Raw genomic sequence first — 26,474 nt, 5'->3', positions numbered from 1 at the left:
GAACTCGCAAGTTGATCACCAAAACATACATCAAGTGGATCACGTGAATATCCCATTGTCACCACAGATAAGGACATGCAAGACATACATCAAGTGTTCTCAAATCCTTAAAGACTCAATCCGATAAGATAACTTCAAAGGGAAAACTCAACCCATTACAAGAGATAGAGGGGGAGAAACATCATAAGATCCAACTATAATAGCAAAGCTCGCGATACATCAAGATCGTGCCAAGTCAAGAACAAGAGAGAGAGAGAGAGAGAGAGAGAGAGAGATCAAACACATAGCTACTGGTACATACCCTCAGCCTCGAGGGTGAACTACTCCCTCCTCATCATGGAGAGCGCCGGGATGATGAAGATGGCCACCGGTGATGGATTCCCCCCTCCGACAGGGTGCCGGAACGGGTCTAGATTGGTTTTCGGTGGCTACGGAGGCTTGCGGCGGCGGAACTCCCGATCTAGGTTATTTTCTGGAGGTTTCTGTATTTATAGGAATTTTTGGCGGCGGGAACAAGTCAGGGGGGCCCCGAGTCGTCCACGATATAGGGCGGCGTGCTCGGGGGGTAGGGCGCGCCCCCCACCATCATGGACGGCCCAGAACTCTTCTGGCCCAACTCTTTTACTCTGGGGGCTTCTTTTGGTCCATAAAAATCATCAAAAATTGGCACATCAATTGGACTCCGTTTGGTATTCCTTTTCTGTAAAACTCAAAACAAGGAAAAAAATAGAAACTGGCACTGGGCTCTAAGTTAATAGGTTAGTCCCAAAAATCTTAAAATACCATATAAATGCATATAAAACATCCTAGATGGATAATATAATAGCATGGAACAATAAAAAATTATAGATACGTTGGAGACGTATTAGTTCCCCACTTTTTTTGTTTTTGAACTTTTAAAAGCACTCAACAGAAATAAATGACTCTATAAAACTTCCGGGTTGTCTCCTTGGAAGTGCTTTCTTTAAAGCCATTAAGCTAGGCATATAGTGCTCAAGTAATGGATCCACCTGGATCCCAAGGTATATCAAAGCCAATTTTAATTAGTAATGATTTGTACTCCCTCCGTTCCAAATTACTTGTATTAGATTTGTCTAGATACGGAGGTATCTAGCACTAAAATGAGTCTAGATACATCCGTATCTAGACAAATTCAAGACAAGTAATTCGGAACGGAGAGAGTAGTTTAGTAGTGAGCACAAAGTAATATATATCATGCAACAACGAAGTCTAACTCTCTTCCTATGCATCGACATGTCATAAAAGAACAATTCATGCACATCAAGTAAAGGCCAATGCATGGCATAAGAAGTTTCTTGCAATTTTATTGTATTGGAAACATAGAGAGACGAAGATGTAGTTTCTGTCTCATAATAATTGCAAGTAGGAGCAGCAAGCACATGCATATTATATTTATCAAAATCATCATGTGTAGTAGTAAAACACAACCCACCAATATAATCCTTAATAAGCGCAAACTTCTCTGATATAGTGTAGTTGGGAGAATTCAAAAAGATAATAGGACTATCATGCATGGGTGCACTACTAGGAAAAAGCCTAGTAGTAGCGCGGGTTAAAAGCTAGTAGTAGCGTGGGTGCCTGCGCTACTACTATGGCGCTACAGCTAATTAGTAGTAGTAGCGCGGTGCATCCCGCGCTACTAGTACGTGTGTTAGTAGTAGCGCGGGTTCGACACACGCTAGTACTAACTATCTGTAGCGCATGTCTATGACCCGCGCTACTATTATTAATTTGAAAAACCAAAAAAATCCCGACCCCGTGCGTGTTGTCAATGGTGTCAATGGTTCGGTCGACGGCGCCGATGGCCATGGAGACAGGGCGGCGGCCGGCGGCGACACGCACGTTGGCCTGGAGCAGGGAGATCTCGCCATGACGCGCGCCTCGTGGAAGCCATCGAGGGCAGCCGCGGAGGCCAGCCCGGCATGGGTTAGGAGCTGGAGGACCTAGATCTTGGCGTCGTGCGTGGGGAGCAGCACCTCGCGGCGGCCGTCGCCGTTGAGGTGGCGAAGAGCGGTAGCGGGAGGCGGTCCACGTCGTGCTTGATCGGGAACCCGTCGTCCGACAGGTGGTACGGCGCCTCCTGGAATGAGAAGTCGCCCTCGTGCTGTCGGAGGAGGAGGGGGATGGGTCAGCTAGGGTTCCGGATCAAATCGGAGAGGGGGGAGGAGGAGGGCTGACCTGGAGCGAGAAGAAGATGAAAAAGGCGGCAAGGAGGAGGATGCTGGGGTCGCACTTCCGCATCTTGGCAGCGGCGAGGAGCTCCGGCGACCTCCCACCGGAGGGATCTCGAAGAGGTAGGAGGAAGAAAGCAGAGTGTACCAGCGGTGGCCACCGCTGGAGTACGAGGGAGAGAGGAGGAAAGTGAGAGAGGGGAAAGTGAGGAAGAGAGGAGGGATTCGGCCGAGGATATGAGGATTTCACCTACCTTGTACTTAGTAGTAGCGAGGGTTATAAAACTGAGCTACTACTATCCACTTAGTAGTAGCTCGGGTTTGTACCCCTCGCTACTACTATGGCATGTCCCGGAAGGGCACAATAGAGACCGCTTAGTAGTAGCGCGGGTTAAAAACTCGCGCTACTAGTATCAACTTAGTAGTAGCGAGGGGTAAAAACCCACGCTACTGGTAAGTAGCAGTAGCGAGGGTTATAAACCCGTGCTACTAGTAAGCATCTGCCTGTAAGATTTTCCCTAGTAGTGGTGCAATAGCAACAATTTCATGTTTCACATAAGGTACTATAGCAAGTTCATCTCCATAAGCATAATTCATATTGGCGTCATGGCCACAAGCATAGCAAGCATCAAGTTCATCAAAAAGGGATATTTCAAACGAATCAAAGGGATCATAGCAATCATCATAGCATTCATCCCTTGGTAAGAACGAAGGGAAATTAAACAATGTATGAGTTGAAGAGTTACTCTCATTAGAAGGTAGGCACGGGTAGCTAATGCGCTCTTCCTCCTTTTGTTCTTCGCTCTCCTCGTCATCTTTTTCATCTAATGAGCTCACAGTTTCAGCAATTTCTTCTTCCATGGATTCCTGCAAAATATTAGTCTCTTCTTAGACAACGAAGACTTTCTCAACAAATGCATCAATATCGGCATTGTATTCATAATTCTCATAGCAATATTTAAGTATAGCATAATTTTCAGGCCTATAAACATCATCATCAAAAGCTTCATACTTTTCAAACAAAGATTCAATTTCGTAAGCACCCTTAAAAGCAACGAACTCTTCTATTCGTTCCACATCATAGTAATCATATATACCATTAGCATAAGAAGCCAGGGTTTTATTATCATTAAATTTGCATGGAAATGGAAGGTGTGGAGCCTTCATCCTAGAGCAACAAGTATAATCATATCTCAAGCATAGTTCCCGAGCATACCAATGCAACATATGAATTTGATCCCATATCAGTTTCCCTTTTTGAGTCAAGAGATAATCCCTAAAGTATTCATGTTGATCCAACATGTCTCCCCTTACATAATTGAATGTGGTTTTCTCAGGATTATTAAAGTAGTGAATAATATATTTCACATAATGAGCATCGAGGTTTTAGGAGGTCCCCCATCTCCATGAGTAGCAAGTACACCTATTGTTTTTGGTATTTCGTGTTCCATATCCATAACTAAAGATAGAAAACAACTTAGAACAACAAATAAAATCTACTTAGTGGATAAAGCAAACAAGCACACACGAGAATATTCACCCCACGCTATTGCTCCCCGGCAACGATGCCAGAAAAAGGTGTTGATAACCCACAAGTATAGGGGATCAGTTGTAGTCTCTTTCGATAAGTAAGAGTGTCGGACCCAACGAGGAGCTAAAGGTAGAACGAATATTCCCTTGAGTTCTATCAACCACCAATACAACTCTACGCATGCTTTACGTTCGCTTTACCTAGAACAAGTATGAAACTAGAAGTACTTTGTAGGTGTAACGGGATAGGCTTGCAAGATAATAAAGAGCACGTAAATAAAAACTAGGGGCTGTTTAGATAAAGAAATAACTAAGTTAGTTTTAGTAGAGAGCTTTTTGTCATGCAAGAAGGTTATTTGTCCCTAGGCAATCGATAACTAGACCGGTAATCATTGTTGCAACTTTATATGAGGGAGAGGCATAAGCTAACATACTTTATCTCTTTGGATCATATGCACTTATGATTGGAACTCAAGCAAACATCCGTAACTACTAAAGATCATTAAGGTAAAACCCAACCATAGCATTTAAGTATCAAGTCCTCTTTATTCCCATACGCCATAACCTACTTACTCAGGTCTGTGCTTTTGTCATCACGCCACCCACCATAAGCAAATCATGAACATATTACAAACCCTACATCGTGGATCCCTCACGCTTGCGCGACATAGAGCGCACCATAGGACAACACCAATAATAAAACATGCAACTCAAACCAATCATGATCATTAATCAACCCATAGGACAAAACAGATCTACTCAAACATCATAGGATAGCCATACATCATTGGGAAATAATATATAGCATTGAGCACCATATTTAAGTAGAGATTACAGCGGGGAGAAGGGGTGTTACACCGCTGCATAGAGGGGGAGAGAGTTGGTAATGACGGCGGCGAAATTGTTGGTGTAGATCGCCGTCACGATGAGAGCCCCCCTCCTTCTTCTTCTTCCTTGACCTTCCCCCTAGATGGGAGAAGGGTTTCCCCTCTGGTCCATGGCCTCCATGGCGGCGGAGGACCGGGAGCCCCTCCGAGATTGGATCTCTCTATGTTTCCTTCTGTTTCCGCATTTTCGGATTCTGGCCTTTCACCGTTTCTTAAATTCCCGAAGATCCATAACTTCGATTGGGCTGAAATTTTAACACGATTTTATTCGGATATTAGCTTTCTTGCGCCAGAAGAAGGGCACCAACTGCCTTACGGGGTGACCATAAGGGCCCAGGGCGCGGGGCGCGCCCCTGCCTTGTGCCCCCCTCGGGCATCGTCTCGCGTTGATTCTTTTCCCCAAAATGCACATATATTCCAAAAAAATCTCCGTAAGGTTTTATCGCGTTTGGACTCCGTTTGATATGGATTTTCTGCGAAATAAAAAACATGGAACAAACAGAAACTAACACTGGGCACTGGATCAATATGTTTGTCCAAGAAAATCATATAAATTGTTGCAAAAAGTATGTAAAATGTGTATAATATTGGCATGGAACTATAAAAAATTATAGATACGACGGAGACGTATCACCCAGCGGCGCCCTCCGGCGGCAGCGAGCAAGGAGGGGATGAGAATCTCCTTGTAGCTCAGATCTAGAAGAAGCAAAAACTCAGAGCGCCCTCAAATTGTTCAAAACTTCATGAAGTCTTCAATTTTTGTCAATCTTTGCCATGCCTAGTATTACTGCAGCATTAAGTGTAGGAATCGAACCGATGCAACCTGAGTCTGCTTGTCATGGACATCAGTTTGACCATTTATAAACTGTGGCTAGTTCAAGGTTATGATGGGACTATGTAAGGCTTACTTGTTCCCGGGAACATGTCATTGGAGCATTAGGTTTTTCCATTTGGAGGAGGTAGTTTGCATGTTTTTATAAAAACAAATTCTTCATAAACTCACACATATACCCCCTTGGTGTTTTCTAGTCTCTTTTACTCTGTTTTGAGGAGAAAAAAGATCGAAACTAGAATTTGCCGCAAAAATTTGCAGGGGCACGCACCTGCCCAGCCCAGCCCAGCTGCACGATTGCATCGCGATCTGCAAATTCACTGGATTCCGCACGAGGGTACAACATATTTTAAGTTTTAGTTTCTCAAACTTACTGATTTTGGTCTTCACTGGTACCAAGTTTCAGAACTTGAAACCTGGTGAAGTTTTTAAAAAAATCATCGAAGCCAATACGAAAGCGATCTTACTTGAAAGCTTATCGCAAGAAACACGAATATCCATGCCACAAATCCTAGTGTTGTTTCTGAAACTTGCTGATTTGGTTTCCGCTCGTATCAAGTTTCAGAATTTCAAAGTTGGTGAAATTTTAAAAACCCATCGAATCCTACTCAAAAGTGGTCTTATTTGAAAGCCCTCGGCACAAGAAACACGGATATCCATACTCCTATGGCGTTCACCCAGTTCAAAGGATACAAAAGATTCAAAATTGAAACCCAAAAAATGGGGTCGGTGCCCTGCAGCTGCATGCCACAAATTCTCTCTCAAATTTGACACCTTATTCTATGTGGATAGGTTCGCTTTACTACGGCAAAGCGAATAGAGAAAACAGTAAATAACTTGCAAACACGGTAGTGACATTTCACTTGCTCAGCCTTCTAGCAAATAACTTGCTCGTAAAGAAATGCTACTGTAGTTTTTTTTTCAAATTTAGGAGCATAGCTCCCTAATTTCATTTCATGAAAAATGGAACTGAAATACAGAACAACTGTCTCAGCTGACCCATCAAAATAAAGGTTCAGCAAAGCTTGTAAAACATCACGCCACATGCTTAATCTGAAAAACAGCATGTGAAAGCCAAAGAACCACAATATCTGGAAACAAGTACGACTTATTACAGCCAAAAGACAAGTAGTAATCCTCTGATATTACAGGCTACAGGACTGGACGACAAAAACTATAGAGGACTCTCTGTCATAAACTAGCAATCCTGAGAATCATCGGCGCCACCCCTTCTTTCTGCTGATTTTCTTTTAAAATGCTATGACGATTATATTTCGTACTCCGTAGTTATAAAGGAGTATCAATTGTTTCATGCCAGTGGTTAAGATCTCGTCAAAAGAAGAAGGAAATCTGTCATGCTAACTTTGTATTGTATACGAAATTAAGCAACCCGTGCGGGCACTCATGATCATTAGCAGGGAATGTCCGTGGGCTAAATTGCCCTGCAAGGAGGGCAACAGTCAGTGCTACAATTGCTGCCTCCTCGTGTCAGCTCGCCTGCTTACAGGAGACAAAGCTCGACAATGTGGACAAGTTTGTGGCTGCCTTCCTTGGGGGCAACAGACTAAAAAAATTCGCACAGTGCCCAGCGAACGGGACTAGAGGAGGGATACTCTTACTTTGGGATGATAGTGTGGTCGATGTCTCCGGGGTAACAACCTCGACTTATTGCCTCTCGGCCATGGTTCGGATTCGCGCGACTGACGTGTGCTTCTCACTCACCTCCGTCTACGGGCCCACCGATCACTCGTGCAAAGATGTGTTCTTCACCGAGCTTGTCGCCCAAAAGCCTTCGCCGGGTGTGGCATGGCTTGCTGTTGGGGACTTCAATCAAATTTACCGGGCTAGAGACAAAAACAAGAGAAATGTGAACCTGAGTAGGATCAACCGGTTTCGTTCTACGCTTCAATCTTGCGAGCTCAAGGAAATCCACCTCCAAAATAGGTGCTTCACCTGGAGTAATGAGAGGGAGAATCCGCCCCTCTGCAAGCTAGACTCCTTCTTTTGCAATGCGGCTTGGGATGCAACATTCAACACGCATGTGCTTCATGCCTTGTCGTCTTCGCTCTCCGATCATTGCCCCCTACTACTAGCGGATGACAAGGGTCCTAGGAGGCCACGGTCTTTCAAATTTGAGAATTTCTGGGTATCCTTGCCCGGCTTCAACGAAGTGGTTCAAAAGGCTTGGGACGAGAGGGTGGACCACACAGAGCCTTATCAAGTCCTTCATCACAAGCTAAAGAAAACAGCGCTTCGTCTCATGGAGTGGAGCGAGAGGTTGTTCTCCAGGGCAAAGGTCCAGTTTCACGCGGCCCTTCTTGTGATTCTTTGCCTTGACATTGCTCAAGAGGAGAGGCCCCTCTCTCCCGAGGAGCGAGACCTCCGCTCTAGGCTCAAGCGGAGGGTGATTAGTTTGGCGGTGCTTGAGAGGTCTAGGAAGAGCCAATGCGCTAGGATTACAAATTTGAAAGAGGGTGATGCAAACACAAAATTCTTCCACCGCCACATAAATGCACGAAGACGGAAAAATCACATCCATCGGATCAAGCACGGGCATGGTTGGGTAACCGGGCACGAGGAAAAGGAGGAGATCATTCATGGCCACTTCTCCGAGGTCATGGGTAGAGGGGGCTCGAGCAACATGGATTTTAACTGGGAGGAGCTTGGCACCGAGCCCCATGCTTTGCACGACCTTGCTGATACAATCACCGAGGAGGAGGTTTGGGCGGCCATAAAGGATATGCCTTGTGATAAGGCGCCCGGTCCGGATGGCTTCACAGGCACTTTTTTTAAGAAGTGTTGGGGAGTTATCAAGTATGATATTATGAGGGTTATCCAACGCTTCGATTCCCTACACACCTCCAACCTGCAATGGCTCAACTCTGCCAATGTTGTTCTCTTACCCAAAAAGGAGGGTGCGGAAGGCATTTCTGACTATAGGCCCATTAGCCTCATCCATGCCATCGCCAAAATCATTGCAAAGATTCTATCGCTCCGGTTAGCCCCCCACATGGACGACCTCATCTCCAACGCCCAAAGTGCATTCATCAAAAGGAGAAGCATTCATGACAACTTCATGTACGTTCGGAGTTTTGCGAGGCGGCTCCACAAGAGCAAGACCCCCGCCCTTCTTTTCAAGCTTGACATTAAAAAGGCTTTTGAATCGGTCAAGTGGGGTTATATTCTTGACCTTCTTCAACGACTGGGGTTCCCTCCCAAATTTCGTGATTGGATTGCCGCGCTTCTATCCTCATCATCCTCGCGCATCATGCTTAACGGATTGCCCGGCCCCCCTATCAGGCACGGCCAGGGGTTTCGACAGGGGGACCCCCTCTCGCCCCTCTTATTCGTCCTCGCAATTGACCCCCTACACCAGATTCTTGACTTGGCCACTCGGAAAGGTCTCCTTCATAAAATTCGTGGACGTGGGTCTTTCATGCGAACTTCACTATATGCAGTTTTTGTGGCTCCAGTCAAGAGGGACATTGACAACCTCGCCTCGATCGTGAGATGCTTTGGAGAGGTGACGGGTCTTCGCACAAACTTCCAGAAAAGCTCGGTTGTGCCTATCCGATGCAATCACCTTAATCTCGAGCACATTCTTGAAAGCGTGCCAGCAGCTTGGGCGTCTTTCCCCATGAAATATCTTGGTCTACCGCTCTCTGTGTGGCAACTAAAGAGGGTGGATTTCCAATATCTTGAAGATAAGGCAGCCGGCAAATTGGTCACTTGGGAAGGTCAGGATATCACCACCATCGGCCGCACGGCCCTCGTCAAGTCGGTCATTTCATCTCAAGCGGTGTTCTCCATCACGCCGCTAATTGTTCCCTCAAGCACTCTTGATAGCCTTAACAAGCTTGAGAGGGCCTTCCTTTGGTCCGGCTCGGACAAGACGACCGGGGCCAAGTGCAAGGTAAATTGGGAAACGGTTTGTCGACCAAAGGAATATGGGGGTTTAGGAGTGCTCAACACCGACAAATTTGCTCGTGCTCTACGTCTTCGATGGCTTTGGTATGAATGGAAGGAACCTCACAAGTCATGGGTGGGTTTTGGCAACCCTTGCACCGACGACGACCGCGAGTTCTTCTATGCCTCTACTACTATCATCATTGGGGATGGTGCCAAAACGCCTTTTTGGGATTCCCCTTGGCTCCTAGGACGCAAGCCAAAGGATATTGCACCGCTTATCTTTGACGCTTCGAGGAGAAAAAAATGGAAGGTGCGGGAGGCCCTCAATGGGAATGCATGGATCCTCAAGATCAAGCCTGACACCATAATCTCCATCGACCACATCCGGGAATTTTTCACCTTATGGATGCTTGTGCACGATTTCCACCTTAACGAGCAGATCAAAGATGATATTGTTTGGAAGCACTCCAATGATGGGATCTACACAGCGTCAACAGCGTACAAAGCTCAATTTCTTGGCTTGGTTCTATCCCCCATGGATCTCATGGTTTGGAAAGTATGGGCACCTCCAAAAGTGAAGTTTTTTGCTTGATTGGCATTACAAAATAGGATTTGGACCGCCGACCGGTTGGAAAAGCGTGGTTGGGCAAACTGTGGTCTTTGCCAGCTATGTAAAAGAGAACAAGAAACGGGTGCACATCTCTTCTTCAAGTGTCGGTACACGCTTAGGCTCTGGAGATCAATCATTCAGAAGCTTGGTCTTGCTCACATGGACACCTCCAATTGGCACCTTGCGGACTCCGTCAATGAATGGTGGGATAAGAGAATTGACAATCGAAACCCCAATAGACAAGCCATGGCCTCCCTCACTATGCTTGTGTCTTGGACTATTTGAAACGAACGAAATGCTCGGGTGTTCCGACACAAGTGTGCGCCGCCGCCCATTCTCCTTAACATCATCCTAGAGGAGGCCAAGCTTTGGGTTACCGCGGGTGCTAAAAAATTAGGGCTAATTATTTCGTGTGAGTAATTGTCATGCCGTGTATGTGGGTCACCTGTAACACTCTAAACTCTCTTCTTATTCAATGGATGAGGCAAATCTTATGCCTCCGTTTCGAAAAAAAAATGATCATTAGCAGACATGCACAATGGACTCACTCACTCACTAACGCAGACGCACGCAGCCTACTAAATTCAGATTTATGATTGCACACATATATAGTCCCTTTGTTCGTTCCTAGTGTAGTAGTGTTGATACATGGAAAATCATAATGGAACTAGTTCCTTTTCCGGTCATCGTTGTTGGCAACATTCTCGATGTTTATGCACCAGCTGAGGATGTAATTAAGGAGTAGGTTTTCGGGAGCATCCTAGATCTTTTTCTGTTCATCAAAACATGCTATGTGCATCACTTTTATTCTTTCAACAAAGAACATTGGTTCGCAAAAACATACACGAACAATTCCGTAGCTTGGCTAGAATTGAACCAAGAATAACCAAAGGAAAAAAAAGGCACGCAGCAAAAGTATCGCCAAATTTTACAACATGAACTCGCTTGCAAGTTGAAGCAAACCATTGAGGTCGAGTGATCCGTCACCATGCATGCACGTACGTCCGCAGTTGCTGTACTGCTGCACTTATTAGTAGTGATTGATCGCGCGGCAGTTTTTCCTGATCTGGCCCTGGTAGCCGGTCTTGACCTCGATGCCGGCCATCTTCACCATGGCCTTCTCGAACCTGTCCTCCCACCACCCGGGGATTTTGGCGTTCTCCACCACCATTCTCGCCGTCTCTGCCGACGTCATGAGCGCCGCGTCGGAGGTGAAGAGCACCGTGTGCGACAGCACGTTCTTGTAGTACTGCCTGTCCAGCTTGTTGGGTGTCACCACGTCCTGCATTACCGTCGGGTCATTGCCGCCCGGCGTAGCGTCGGCCGGGCACTGGCCCCTCAGGAACGCGGCGAGGCCGCCGTTGATGTCAGAGGGGGTGTTGAGGCGGTCGGAGACAAAGGACGAGCAGTGGGAACGCCCGATGGTGTGCGCGCCGGAGAGGACGACCAGGTCCTCCGCGTTGAGGCCCTTGATGACGAAGCTAGCGACGAGGTCGCTGAGGTTGGACGTCGGCGGGACCAGGAACTTGAGCGGCTCGGAGGCGTTGGAGAAGGTGCCGTCGCGGCGGCCGGCCGGCATCTGGAAGTTTACTTTGCCCCTGCTGAGGATGCAGGACGCGTCACGGGCCGCAAAGGCGACGATGTCTGCACAGGAGACGACGCCTGGGCAGGCCGCCTCGAGGGCGTCTTTGATGGCGTCAATCAGCTCGAAGCCGCGCAGGGTAGGGTCGTTCGGCGGGCTGAGTTTCTCAGGCGTCGGGCTGAATGGGGTCGGGTCCAGAAGGACGGAAGCATCACAGCCCTAATCATCATCAAGTCAATGAGATTAATCAAATCTGGCTAATCGGTTGTATATACTATATATGTTTGTAAATTTGTTTCTTGCATTAAGTACCTCGACGAAACAGTCGTGGAAGAGCATGCGGATCATGGCGGCGCCATTGCCGGGGTTCCCGGAGATGGCCTGCTCCATGACGCCCTTGACGATGGCCTCCGCCTGGGGGCACTTGTCGTGGTAGTAGCCGATCTCCAGTGGCCAGAAAGGGCTGGCCTGGCACCCCACAGCGAGGAGCAGCAAGGCACAAGCCACCAAAACGTGTGGCTTTGCCGCAACGGCCGCCATTTCTATTTCTTGGAAGTTAGCTAGCTTGCTTGCTTGCTTGACTAAGATTGGAAATAGGAAGAGTGATCAAATCTGAGAAGTGCTCGATCGGTGCTGGTCTGTTGCTATAGCTCGAGCAGCAAGCTACTTATATAGGTGGCCGAGCTTAGGATACATACATAGGTCGGCATGTGTGCTTATAATTTACAATGATTATCATGGCTTCATTGGAACGTTACTGCACCGGTAGTTGGCACCAATTCGTTCCCACACCCAGTGGCGCGAAAATTAATCAAAGGGCGTCTTCGGTAATGATATGATACACAAATATTATTTATTTAATTATTTTGCGAATGATACACAAATATTTGGTAGTAACCAACAGCTAGCAGCTCACTAACCCTGATGGTTACATGCGGTTGACTCGGCTGATGTATGAACCGGTCATACGCATAAGCTGGAGCTAGTTATTTCGTAGTAATAGCGAGATTGAGCAGCTGATTGATGTATAGCCAGCTCCGTGTTTCTTTCTTCACCGTGCCAGTTGCAGATGGGAACGTACGCCTGGTTTTCCGGTCGTTGAGAGGTCAGGTTAATTTTAAGAACGTTTCGTCTGTGCGAATAAATATACTTCTTCAAATCCGTTAGGGCTTTTAGCGCGAGAAACGAATAAATATACTTCCAACGCGAGAAATTTCCACTTCATTTGAGGGCACGCGCGCGGGCGTCAGCTTTCCTCGCAAAAAAAGAATGTGAAAGAAATGCAGTATGAGCTTTTGGCAGGTGAGACGTACTACTTACGTACGCTCCAGGAAGCGTCGTACCCTTTAATTGCGTCGTCTCTTTGACCAGTTCATTTGTCACGTCTGATCATTAGCTAGCTTTTAGTTAGCTGACACGTTAAAGCTAACCTGACGTGCATATCATTCGTAATTTATACGAGGGCTGAGGGCTGTGACAACCCGCGTGCGAACCGGCCGACAGTTAGCGTGTGGAATGCAAACTCTTTTTTTTTCCTCAAAACATGAAGCAGAAGAAAAGGGCTACATAACATACCGTGAGACTGTTGATGTGATACTTCGTTTGCCGATGATGTTGAAGCCACTTGTAGTATAGCACTGCAGCTAGCGAAGATGATCAAAATGTCAACATTGCTACTTATATTCCCCGCAAAAAAAAAAAAACATTACTTCTTATAGTATATGTGCCTTGAAAGATTTCAATCTCTGAACACACAACTCGTTTAGTAAACTCCCTTGCAGCTTGTGATCTAGCAATCTACTCCCTCCGTTCCAAAATAGATGACCCAACTTTGTACTAACTTAGTACAAAGTTGGGTCATCTATTTTGGAACGGAGGGAGTAGGTAATAAGCCGTTGTTTAAGTTTGTACGTGAATGGTTGCAACATAATGGTTTTGTTGACATGGTGTCCAAAGAGTGGTGAGATGAGCAGCGACGATCCACGTCTATGCAGATTTGGCGAAATAAAGTTCACATGGCCGTATGTTATTTTTAGGATGGGCAAAAAACACTAGTGACAAAGATAAGGAGTAGAAGTGTCTTCTCCATATCATTGATGAATTGGGCAAGAAATTTGCGGAATGATGGTGAAATTTCCCACAACCGAGATTCAAACAACTCATGGGAAAATCTTCTCTCGAGGAGGAGACCTATTGGCAACCCCCATGGCTAATATCAATCATTATGGTTGGTGGCCGTGGGTGGCTGCGGTTTCCCCAAGAGACTGACTGAAAGAGATCAGCTCAATGATAACGCTGGTCCTTCGGTTCATCTGGCTGACGGGCTAGAATATAACAAATGGGTATTTGACCAGATCGCTTCAAAGCCGAAGGAGGTGGTACGCCGTATAATGGTTGAGCCATCCCTTTGGAGGATTGCGAAATCGCATGGAGAAGGACATGAGTGTAGTCATTGATGTAATAGTTGGCGGTGTGATGCTGGGCGTCGGACTGTGGCGCTTTCAGATAGCCTTGTAACTCTCTCAACATATTTCTCTCTTAATGAAAAGACACACAACTCTCGTGGGTGTTCTTGGAGAAAAAATAACACTAGGCATTTCCATATGATCGCTAATGGCGGTAAAACTAGCCATCATGAATGATTTTACAACTCGACTAAGAGGAAGATCTCATTCAAGATGACTTAAAAATAGAAAGTATTGTTGCAAAGTATTGGGATCGAGGGCTAAGGAGTAGAGGGGATGAATAGTCCTATGAAATTTTCCACTCAACTTTTATGGGTTGGCAAATTTTAACTTCAGGCAAAATGGACTAGATTACCAATGAATTTAGCATGCAAGATATCAAGAGTAGTAAGCATCGAAGAAGCAACAATCTTGCAACTAAGGAGTGGGTAGGGTTTAGAGAATTCAAACACTTGTGACATGAGGATTTCTCCCATAGTTCTAATAGTTGGTGCTATCTTACGTCCATGTTGATGAAGGCTTCAAACCAAATGGTCCTAGGATCTAAGGATCCCGATTGTGTCACCCTCCAACAACCCGCACTTGGCTATCTTTCTTACTTCACAGCACGAGGTTTTAATGCTAAGTTTGATCATACGCTATTAACATGCATGATGTTTAATTCCTATGTGTGTCTTTCATCACATGCTTAAGGGAAAGTATAACTTGGATGAAATTTGTGCACGATATATTAAGGCCACTTGGCATAGAAGATATGATTATTGTTGTGGTGCTACTAGTACAATGTGTGTTATGAAGTTAATGTCTTGATTACACTAATGAATATCAAGCAACTAGTCCTCAATATTTAGATGAATATGTATTTTCTAGACATAAATGGCTTCATCATAATGATCTCGAGGGACCATATGAGTGTACCTTTTATACTTACCCATTATTTGTCCCTTTTTGTTTGATATTCGTATCAGGTTAGGTGGATTGTTCTGGACACTGATGTGGCATATTACTATGATGAGCATGCACGTCAGGACTTGCCACCCTAGCATGTTGCACCACTTGCACCACCGGCGCCCGTGAACTATAACTGGGACATACGGAACACATGGAACTACCAAGGGATAGGTCAAAAAGCCTAATATAGGGGGGAGTATGTACCTCTCTCCCCATATTTTCATTGTTGCACCTTACTTGTTATATTCATGGATAACTATGTGATACATCTCAAACGTATCAATAATTTTTTATTGTTTCGTGATATTATATAATCACTTTTATATACTTCTATAGCAATTTATATTCTTTTTCTGCCCTGACCTACTAATTTAGTGCCCAGAGTCAATTCATGTTTTCTACATGTTTTTGGTTCCGCGGGAAATCAATATTTAGGAAGGTCAAAATACGATGCCAATTTTAGTGATTTTTTCTAGATGATGAAGGACCCTAGAAGCTTTGGGGGTGGACCAGTCGTGCACTACGGAGGGCACATGGTCAGGTGGCGCGCCACTCGGGCATGTGGGGCCCACAAAACCACTTGAGCTCCGTTCCACCATCATAAATCCCTATAAATAATGAAATCATCCGCTATATTTTTGGAAGAATTTTTCCGCCGCCGTAGGTTCCTGTTTCGCGAAAGTCCAATCTGGAGGTCTGTTTTGGAGCTTTGCCGGAGGGGGAATCCATTATCGGAGTATTCTTCATCAACCTTGTTTCCTCCATGATGATGTGTGAGTAGTTTCATTAGGACCTTAGGTTCCATACTAGTAGCTAGATGGTTCTCTCTCTCTTTTGGATCTTCAATATCATGTTCCCGTGTGCTGCCTCACATGGTTGGGATCAATTCAATGTAATCGGCGGTGTGTTTGTTGGGACATGATGAATTGTCACCTTATGATCAGATTGTTCATTGAAATAAATTGAAGCTTTTGTGTTTTTCTTGTTGTATAATTAAATGGCTTTACATGCTCTTTGATTTATCTATCTTCTTTGGCCAAGTTTGATGGATTTTTCTTCAGAGGGAGTGGTGCTTTGTAGTGGGTTCAATATTGCGGTGACCTAACTCAGTGACAATAAGGGCTAAGACATGTATTTTATTGTTGCCACTAAGGATGAAACGATAGGGTTTCGTCATATTGATTGATGTCCTCCTATCTACATTATGTCACCTTGCTTATTGCAATGCTCTGTTTCTTGCAAACTTAATACCTTGAGATGCCTATTGGATAGCGGTTTTGGGGTGGAGTATTAGTAGTAGATGCAGTTGGATTAACGGTATAATTATCACAGATGTAATGCCTATATAAGACTATACCATGAATGGTCATAGTCCTAAATATTGCAATTTAATTGCTGCCCAATTGTAATATGTTTACCATGCCATTTGTCTGTTTTTGAGAGAGATGCCCCTGGTGAACATATGGCCCCTGGGTGTAATCTCCTTTACTGAATGCTTCTACACAATTGCTACTATTTGTCGTTTTACCTTGCTACTTTCTATCCCTATCACTTATGTTTGATCTTATAACTAGCATGGCAAGGGGATTGACAACCCTCTTGTCGTGTTGGAGGCGAGCGTGTTTGTGTTCTATGTGAAGGTATTGTTGACTTGTTTAGCTTGGGATACTCCTACTAGATCGATAACCTTGGCTCTCTAACTGAGGGAAATATTTGCTACTGCTTTGCTCACCCTTGCTCTTTGGGGAATCCCAACAACTCTTGCGGGGGAAGCACTATATCATGCCTCATGCTTCATCGTTGTGTGGTTATTGATCTTGCTAGTTTGTAGTTTTTGTATTTATTCACATTTCTTTGTTTCTTTTTGCTTCTCTTTTGTTTTTATGCTTTCAAAAACAACAAAAACATTTTCTAGTTTCTTTGAGCTTGTTCTTTGTTTCATTTCTTTCTTACTTCAGAAGTACTATGCAAACGATACTTACTGGCCGATCAATGGACGATGCTTCATCCAGCGGTTCTGCATCATTTTGTCCCATGCATGCATGCTTAGATCAATAGGATCGTGCAAGAAATGGCAGGGCACTGTCGTGTGTGTAGCTGCGCTCTTCTTACTTTTTATTTTATTCTTAGTTGCTTCTTGTGTACCTTTAAAAGGAAAAGCCAAAAAGATTTCATTTGTTCTTTTCTCGTTCTTTTTGGTGTACTCGTTCACATTCAGAAAACAATAATAAAAAATCATGTTCTTGTTTTTTTGGGATTTTTTTGCTGATCATTAAGTACAGAAAAATGCAATTTTTTTTATTTTGCTTTCTTCACGCTTCTTAGGGCTTATGAAATAACAAAAATATTTTCTTTTGTTCTTGTTGTCCTTTGCCTACTCTATGGTTTTTTTTCTTCCTCTTTGCTTTCTTTTTTCATTTGCTTCTTTTTGGGTCTTATACTTGTTTCCTTTTTGTAACATCCCAAATTTTTAATTTGGAATGTTATACATAGATCATTCATGCATATCATATTTTTTTCTATATTTTTGCTTTGCGATCCTCAAAACTCTAAGCAACTCAAGGACCCATGGAGAGAGTTTGAATTTCATTATTTTCATATTTGAGTTTTCTCAAATTTTGAAAAGAGGATCATTTGGTTTTAATTATTTTTACTCTTCGAAAATATTTCATATTAAAATATATGAGAGGAGATAATATGACTTCTCCAAATGAAATATTAGAGGAAAATATTTAAAAATCAAAAAATTATTTTATTTGGATTTTATTGCTATTTATTTAAATTAGGAAAAATATGTGTTTTTCAAAATTACATTAGAGGCCCAAATAAATTTTCACTTTGTCCGCGATATTATTAGAGGACCGTGAAAACTTATTTCAGGATTTTTGGACTCCGTTTAGTATTTATTTTATTTGTTTTTCCGCATGAGGATTTATTTAAAAAAAATCACCGACCTAACGGGCCGTGTCCGTCCAGGATACTGCACCCGGAGGCCTTTATAAGCCGCCCGAGCAGGCCGCCCCGATGCCCAAGTCGCGTCGCGGCCCGCCCGCCTAACCCTAGCGCCGCCGCCTCGATCCCAGCGTCGCGTTGCCGCCGGAGGTAGCCGACGCCGCTGCCGCCGTTCTTTTTTTCTTTTCGGTTAACCGTTCATTTTTTTTAGAAACCCTAGATTGGTTTTATTTTTCTAAATCGGTTTTGTTCGGTTTTCCCTCGGTTTAGTTAAATAGTGGAAGTTCGTCCGTACATTCGTTTTAACGAACGTTGTTCGTCAATTAGCCGCAAACAACGAACGTTCATTCGTTAGCATGTTTGTCTCATTTATTTTCCAAGGTTTTTCCGCAATTATTTTCGATCGCGATTTCTGCCCTAATCTTCGTTTTAGTTTATCTTTTCGCTCGTTTATCCAAATCAGGTGAAACAAGCGCCTAGATCTTCGTCTCGAAGCCCTCTTTCTGTTTAACCAAATTGAACAAGATTTTGGTACTGTAAAATTTGATTTTAGTCCAGATTAGTAATCGGATCTTGTTTCTTTCGTAGTTTGAGTTTCGTTGCTCCGTTTGATTTGATTCTTTTTGCAAACCGGAGTTCTTCAGTTGAACTTTCTGGTTAGATCTTCTTATTCAAAGTTTTCCCCTTGCATCTTTGCTTGATTGCTTATGTATTCTATTGTTTGTTTGTGATAGAATTCCCGGAGTGCGAAGGGTGCTACTACGAGTCTTTAGGATTTGCAGATCGTCAGCAAGGCAAGTAACACATTGAACATACTCTTTCATACCCAGTTTTTATGCATTAGTTTCAACCCTCACACACTGCATGAGTAGGATATCTTAACATGTGGGTCTGGGAAGTGGATGATGAGGTAGAACCTATTGCCCTGTTTATTATCAAACCCTTGGGAGTTACTTCTACGTTATGCTTATATTGCCATGCTATGCTCGTAGACGTGTTTGGGTTTGAGAGTATCCATGACAGATGTGAGTTGTTAATTAATGGTTCAACTTAAGGTGGCAACTATAATACACATCTGGGTGGATTGCTTGTGGGCACCTAGGGTTATACCAGTGTTGTCCTAGGAGATCCCGGGGTTATACCGTGTGATCCTCCTATGGTCCGCCACCCAGGCTCAAAGGGATCTTAATATTATTCATGCTTGAAACTTCCATGTGTAGCCACACGCTATTATGGGCTCTAGCATAGTTGAGTAGGTTGCATGACCTCTTCCAGTGGTAGACTAGCAGATGTAGGGGATGTAGGATGGTACGGTCTACCCGGGGTTAGAGTTAATGCTTCTGAAAGACTGTGTCTCGGTCATCCGTTTCTCAAACACCATGTAGTGCGAGAAATCCAACGGAGGAGATAGAGTCTTGTGGGGAAAAGTGCGCAAACCTCTGTAGAGTGTACAAACTAATCATGGTTAGCCATGTCCCCGGTTATGGACATCTTGAGTATCTGGTTTTTGGATTATCATATGGATCTCATCACTTTAAATTAATTTGTTGGGTTGATAATTACTTTTAATTCGGATTTAGATGGGGGTACCATTCTCAATGTTGTTTCAACTACCATGATAGTTAAATAAAATATATTCCTTTGTTGTAGGGAAAAATTGGCTTTTCGCAAAAACATTGTAACCATAAAGCCTCCCCCAGCCATACATGCATGCAGTGATAGCATTTATCTGTTCTTTGCTCTACTGTGTTACTATGCCAGCATATTCCATGTGCTGACCCATTTTCGGGCTGCAACGTATCATGTTGCAGACTTTTCAGACAACGAGTAAGGTGCCATAGGTCGGTTGTCGTGTACTCGGCTATGCTGTTGGAGTTGATGGACTCACTTTATCTTCCAAGTCTTCCGTTGTTATCTTATTTAGATGGCCTTAAGCCATATTTATTGTAATAAGTTTTCTTTTGAGACATTCGATGTAATAAGTATGTGATTGCTACTCTGTTATAAATCCTTCGAGTACTGTGTGTGTCAGCATTACCGATCCAGGGATGACACTGAAGCACAGAGACTTGACCGTCTGAGGTTGGGTCGCTACACTTTTGTATTTCTTGAGAAAAAAAAATCAATAAGATTTCTTGTTTCCTTTTGCTTTTCATTTATGTTTTGTGCTTTGAAAAACAGAAAGCCACAAATATATTTGTTGTGTTTGATCATTCTCAAGTGTTGGAATAATGATAAGAGCCAAAAAACTTTGTCTTCTTCTTACAGATTTTGCCTTGCGGGGTAGAGCTCCTAGTACATGTCATGCTGCAATTGCATATTACCTTTTGGAAATTATGAATTTGAGCAAGTAAGCAATAATTATGGCATTTGGTGAGTGACCGTGACAGGAAGGATGGTATAACCATCTTACTTCTCTGATGTGTATGAGTTTACTAATATGATTTCTTTGTAATATGGTACACTTATGTGCAGGCACATTGTGAGGGGTTGGTGTTCTATGCTTTTCTCATTCTAAAATTTTTACCGACTAGAGAATCTTGATGTAGTAAATAAAGGTATCAATTGGACTAAGTCGAATCATAACAAGTGATGCTAATTGATTATTTCCCTTTGTGGTATTGGTGATTGAATTGGCACATGTTCATGGATGTCAAATTATTCAAAAATTTAACCTCCATGGTGTACTACTTGCAACACTCATTTTAAATTATTCAGAATGCATGATAACGATCTCTATGCTCTCTGCTTTGTTGCTCGCAATTTTTATGCTACCTTCACATGTAATAAGCATGAATTTTGCTAGTCCATCCAAATCCTCGAACCAAAATTTATGCCAAAAATAAACCACCATACCTACCTATTCATAACTAAAAAGTCATTCTAAGTAGACTGTAATTGTCATGCCAACTTGTTACTTTTTTGTTGCCTAAGTTCTTGAGGTGTGGGAAGGGTATGTTTCTATGATATTTGTAATGATGGACTGTGAAAAGAAAATAAAAGAGTCATACAAAGAAATTCCAAAAAAATATGAGAGATGCAAGTATTGGGGCCATTACAAATTTGTTGTGTTTGCAAAGAAAGGGCATCACAATATTTGCCTCCCTTTGTGAATGGGTTATATTTTCAAAAAAAATGTTGAGCTAATCCATAATCTCTCAAGGACCAATTCAGTAACAACATAGAGTTCAATCTTAGTGTGATATGCATTTTATTGCTATTTATTTGAATTAGGAAAAATATGTGTTTTTCAAAATTACATTAGAGGCCCAAATAAATTTTCACTTTGTCCGCGATATTATTAGAGGACCGTGAAAACTTATTTTAGGATTTTTGGACTCCGTTTAGTATTTATTTTATTTGTTTTTCCGCGTGAGGATTTATTTAAAAAAATCACCGACCTAACGGGCCGTGTCCGTCCAGGATACTACACCCGGAGGCCTTTATAAGCCACCCGAGCCGGCCGCCCCGATGCCCAAGTCACGTTGCGGCCCGCCCGCCTAACCCTAGCGCCGCCGCCTCGATCCCAGCGTCGCGTTGCCACCGGAGGTAGCCGACGCCGACGCCGCCGTTCTTTTTTTCTTTTCGGTTAACCGTTCAATTTTTTTAGAAACCCTAGATTGGTTTTATTTTTCTAAATCGGTTTTGTTCGGTTTTCCCTCGGTGTAGTTAAATAGTGGACGTTCGACCATACATTCGTTTTAACGAACGTTGTTCGTCAGTTAGCCGCAAACAACAAACGTTCATTCGTTAGCATGTTTGTCTCGTTTTATTTTCCAGGGTTTTTCCGCAATTATTTTCGATCGTGATTTCTGCCCTAATCTTCGTTTTAGTTTATCTTTTCGCTCGTTTATCCAAATCAGGTGAAACAAGCGCCTAGATCTTCGTCTCGAAGCCCTCTTTCTGTTTAACCAACTTGAACAAGATTTTGGTACTGTAAAATTTGATTTTAGTCCAGATTAGTAATTGGATCTTGTTTCTTTCGTAGTTTGAGTTTCGTTGCTCCGTTTGATTTGATTCTTTTTGCAAACCGGAGTTCTTCAGTTGAACTTTCTGGTTAGATCTTCTTATTCAAAGTTTTCCCCTTGCATCTTTGCTTGATTGCTTATGTATTCTATTGTTTGTTTGTGATAGAATTCCCGGAGTGCGAAGGGTGCTACTACGAGTCTTTAGGATTTGCAGATCGTCAGCAAGGCAAGTAACACATTGAACATACTCTTTCATACCCAGTTTTTATGCATTAGTTTCAACCCTCACACACTGCATGAGTAGGATATCTTAACATGTGGGTCTGGGAAGTGGATGATGAGGTAGAACCTATTGCCCTGTTTATTATCAAACCCTTGGGAGTTACTTCTACGTTATGCTTATATTGCCATGCTATGCTCGTAGACGTGTTTGGGTTTGAGAGTATCCATGACAGATGTGAGTTGTTAATTAATGGTTCAACTTAAGGTGGCAACTATAATACACATCTGGGTGGATTGCTTGTGGGCACCTAGGGTTATACCAGTGTTGTCCTAGGAGATCCCGGGGTTATACCGTGTGATCCTCCTATGGTCCGCCACCCAGTCTCAAAGGGATCTTAAGATTATTCATGCTTGAAACTTCCATGTGTAGCCACACGCTATTATGGGCTCTAGCATAGTTGAGTAGGTTGCATGACCTCTTCTAGTGGTAGACTAGCAGATGTAGGGGATGTAGGATGGTACGGTCTACCCGGGGTTAGAGTTAATGCTTCTGAAAGACTGTGTCTCGGTCATCCGTTTCTCAAACACCATGTAGTGCGAGAAATCCAACGGAGGAGATAGAGTCTTGTGGGGAAAAGTGCGCAAACCTCTGTAGAGTGTACAAACTAATCATGGTTAGCCGTGTCCCCGGTTATGGACATCTTGAGTATCTGGTTTTTGGATTATCATATGGATCTCATCACTTTAAATTAATTTGTTGGGTTGATAATTACTTTTAATTCGGATTTAGATGGGGGTACCATTCTCAATGTTGTTTCAACTACCATGATAGTTAAATAAAATATATTCCTTTGTTGTAGGAAAAAATTGGCTTTTCGCAAAAACATTGTAACCATAAAGCCTCCCCCAGCCATACATGCATGCAGTGATAGCATTTATCTGTTCTTTGCTCTACTGTGTTACTATGCCAGCATATTCCATGTGCTGACCCATTTTCGGGCTGCAACGTATCATGTTGCAGACTTTTCAGACAACGAGTAAGGTGCCATAGGTCGGTTGTCGTGTACTCGGCTATGCTGTTGGAGTTGATGGACTCACTTTATCTTCCAAGTCTTCCGTTGTTATCTTATTTAGATGGCCTTAAGCCATATTTATTGTAATAAGTTTCTTTTGAGACATTCGATGTAATAAGTATGTGATTGCTACTCTGTTATAAATCCTTCGAGTACTGTGTGTGTCAGCATTACCGATCCAGGGATGACACTGAAGCACAGAGACTTGACCGTCTGAGGTTGGGTCGCTACACTTTTGTATTTCTTGAGAAAAAAAATCAATAAGATTTCTTGTTTCTTTTTGCTTTTCATTTATGTTTTGTGCTTTGAAAAATAGAAAGCCACAAATATATTTGTTGTGTTTGATCATTCTCAAGTGTTGGAATAATGATAAGAGCCAAAAAACTTTATCTTCTTCTTACAGATTTTGCCTTGCGGGGTAGAGCTCCTAGTACATGTCATGCTGCAATTGCATATTACCTTTTGGAAATTATGAATTTGAGCAAGTAAGCAATAATTATGGCATTTGGTGAGTGACCGTGACAGGAAGGATGGTATAACCATCTTACTTCTCTGATGTGTATGAGTTTACTAATATGATTTCTTTGTAATATGGTACACTTATGTGCAGGCACATTGTGAGGGGTTGGTGTTCTATGCTTTTCTCATGCTAAAATTTTTACCGACTAGAGAATCTTGATGTAGTAAATAAAGGTATCAATTGGACTAAGTCGAATCATAACAAGTGATGCTAATTGATTATTTCCCTTTGTGGTATTGGTGATTGAATTGGCACATGTTCATGGATGTCAAATTATTCAAAAATTTAACCTCCATGGTGTACTACTTGCAACACTCATTTTAAATTATTCAGAATGCATGATAACGATCTCTATGCTCTCTGCTTTGTTGCTCGCAATTTTTATGCTACCTTCACATGTAATAAGCATGAATTTTGCTAGTCCATCCAAATCCTCGAACCAAAATTTATGCCAAAAATAAACCACCATACCTACCTATTCATAACTAAAAAGTCATTCTAAGTAGACTGTAATTGTCATGCCAACTTGTTACTTTTTTGTTGCCTAAGTTCTTGAGGTGTGGGAAGGGTATGTTTCTATGATATTTGTAATGATGGACTGTGAAAAGAAAATAAAAGAGTCATACAAAGAAATTCCAAAAAAATATGAGAGATGCAAGTATTGGGGCCATTACAAATTTGTTGTGTTTGCAAAGAAAGGGCATCACAATATTTGCCTCCCTTTGTGAATGGGTTATATTTTCAAAAAAAATGTTGAGCTAATCCATAATCTCTCAAGGACCAATTCAGTAACAACATAGAGTTCAATCTTAGTGTGATATGCATTTTGTAGCAGTTAAGGTTGTATATAATGGTTATGTGATTTTTTCGCTTTCAAATTGATGTACCTAGTCACCACCTTGACTTCATTGATTTCTTGGCACTACTTTATGTTTGCAATGTAGTGTTGTAAGATTCGCAAGATACTCAATTATCACCATATGATATGATTTGCCTCGATGAATTTATGCCTAATGTTACTGCACTATCATTTTCTTGACAGGTTAAAATTTTATCCTGGTGTAAGTATGAGTACTAAGTCCTTACCATTTGCATGTATATTCATATGTGGTTGTTATATCCAAAGCATGTTTCAATTCCTGCTATGTTCAAAAAAGTTTTCTTCTATGGCTTCGCTTTCCCTAATGAATTGCTTGAGGATAAGCAATAAGCTAAAGTTGTTGAAGCTAATACATCTCAAGTGTATCTACTTTTCTGAACACTTATGCATAGATTATTTTCCTCAAAACTTCCTCTTGCGGATAAAAACTAATTAGTATTGATGATGTTTTCACCAGACATTCTATGGTGTTATCAACTTCTGAAGAAAATTATTGGGGGGAGGAAACAGTGGAGGCATATGTGCGCCACATGGAGCCCAGGGTACCTGGAGATGGGTGAGGGAGGTGTCAGGGCTCCTAAGTACCCACAGCCCTAAGGCTCCTAAACACGGCTTCTGGGCCCACCCCTAGCTCTCTTTCAAGGACCCCTGGTTATATATTCACTCAGGACCACCCATTGTATTTATCGATGATTTTTTTCTCAAGGCAGAAGTGCTGAAAGGATCAATATGGTTGACTAGAGGGGGGGGGGGTGAATAGGCAACTAACAATTTTTAATTTTTCTTTACCAAATTAAACTTTGCATCAAAGTAGGTTGTCTAGATGTGCAACTAGGTGAGCAACCTATATGATGCAACAACAATAACAAACAAATAAGCACGCAAGAGAAGTAACACTAAAGAGCTTGCACAAGTAAAGGTAAGAGATAACCAAGAGTGGATTCGGTGAAGACGAGGATGTGTTACCGAAGTTCCTTCCTTTTAAGGGGAAGTACGTCTTCGTTAGAGTGGTGTGGAGGCACAATGCTCCCCAAGAAGCCACTAGGGCCACCATATTCTCCTCACGCCCTCACATAATGCGAGATGCCGTGATTCCACTATTGGTGCCCTTGAAGGCGACGACCGGACCTTTACAAACAAGGTTGGGGCTATCTCCACAACTTAACCGGAGGCTCCCAACAATACCATGAAGCTTCACCACAATGGACAATGGCTCCGTGGTGACCTCAATCGTCTAGGGTGCTCAAACACCCAAGAGTAACAAGATCCGCTAGGGATAGATGGGGGAATCAAAAATCTCTTGGTGGAAGTGTAGATCAGGGCCTTCTCAACCACTCCCGAGCAAATCAACAAGTTTGATTGGCTAGAGAGATAGATCGGGCGAAAATGGAGCTTGGAGCATTAATGGAGCTTGAGGGGGAAGAGGTAAGTCAACGGGGAAGAAGGGGACCCCCTTTTATAGTGGGGGAAACAATCCAACCGTTGCCCCACTAAACAGCCCCGCAGAGGGCGGTACTACCGCGGGAGACAGCGGTACTGCCGTTGGGTTAAGCGGTACTACCGCTCCCTTCGGTGGTACTGTCGCGCAAAATGAAAGGTGAAGGGAACGAGGGAACCGGACGGTACTGCCGTAGAGGAAGGGAGGTACTGCCGCAAATGAGCGGTACTGCCGCACTACTGCCGCAGCGAGGTACCGCACAATCCGACACAGAAAAAGACCCCTTGAATCGACGCGGTAGGGACCTGGCAAGCCAGCGGTAGTACTGTTGCGGAGGCACCGGCGATACTACTACTGCGGAGTGATACTGCCGCTTGTGACCCCTCAGCGGTACTACCGCTGGGTACCACGGTACTACCGCTGGGATCCAGACAAAACCCACAAGAAGAGAGAAGATCTCTCC

The 26,474-nt window shown here is 43.2% G+C and overlaps 1 protein-coding gene across 1 annotated transcript; it reads right to left on the bottom strand.

The window, feature by feature from the left end:
- Nucleotides 1-10,785: 10,785 nt before the first annotated feature.
- LOC119287488 (peroxidase 2-like) lies at nt 10,786-12,169 on the bottom strand. Its single transcript, XM_037567045.1, has 2 exons — nt 11,855-12,169; nt 10,786-11,761 (listed from the first exon to the last, which is right to left on the bottom strand). The coding sequence occupies exons 1-2, from the start codon at nt 12,080-12,082 to the stop codon at nt 10,991-10,993; spliced, it is 999 nt and encodes a 332-aa protein (XP_037422942.1). The 5' UTR covers nt 12,083-12,169; the 3' UTR covers nt 10,786-10,990.
- Nucleotides 12,170-26,474: the final 14,305 nt, after the last annotated feature.

The sequence above is a fragment of the Triticum dicoccoides genome, chromosome 1A, assembly GCF_002162155.2.
Source record: "Triticum dicoccoides isolate Atlit2015 ecotype Zavitan chromosome 1A, WEW_v2.0, whole genome shotgun sequence".
Taxonomy (NCBI): Eukaryota; Viridiplantae; Streptophyta; class Magnoliopsida; order Poales; family Poaceae; genus Triticum; species Triticum dicoccoides.
Note: the sequence above shows the minus strand (reverse complement) of the source record. Positions and strands in the feature narration are given on the sequence as shown.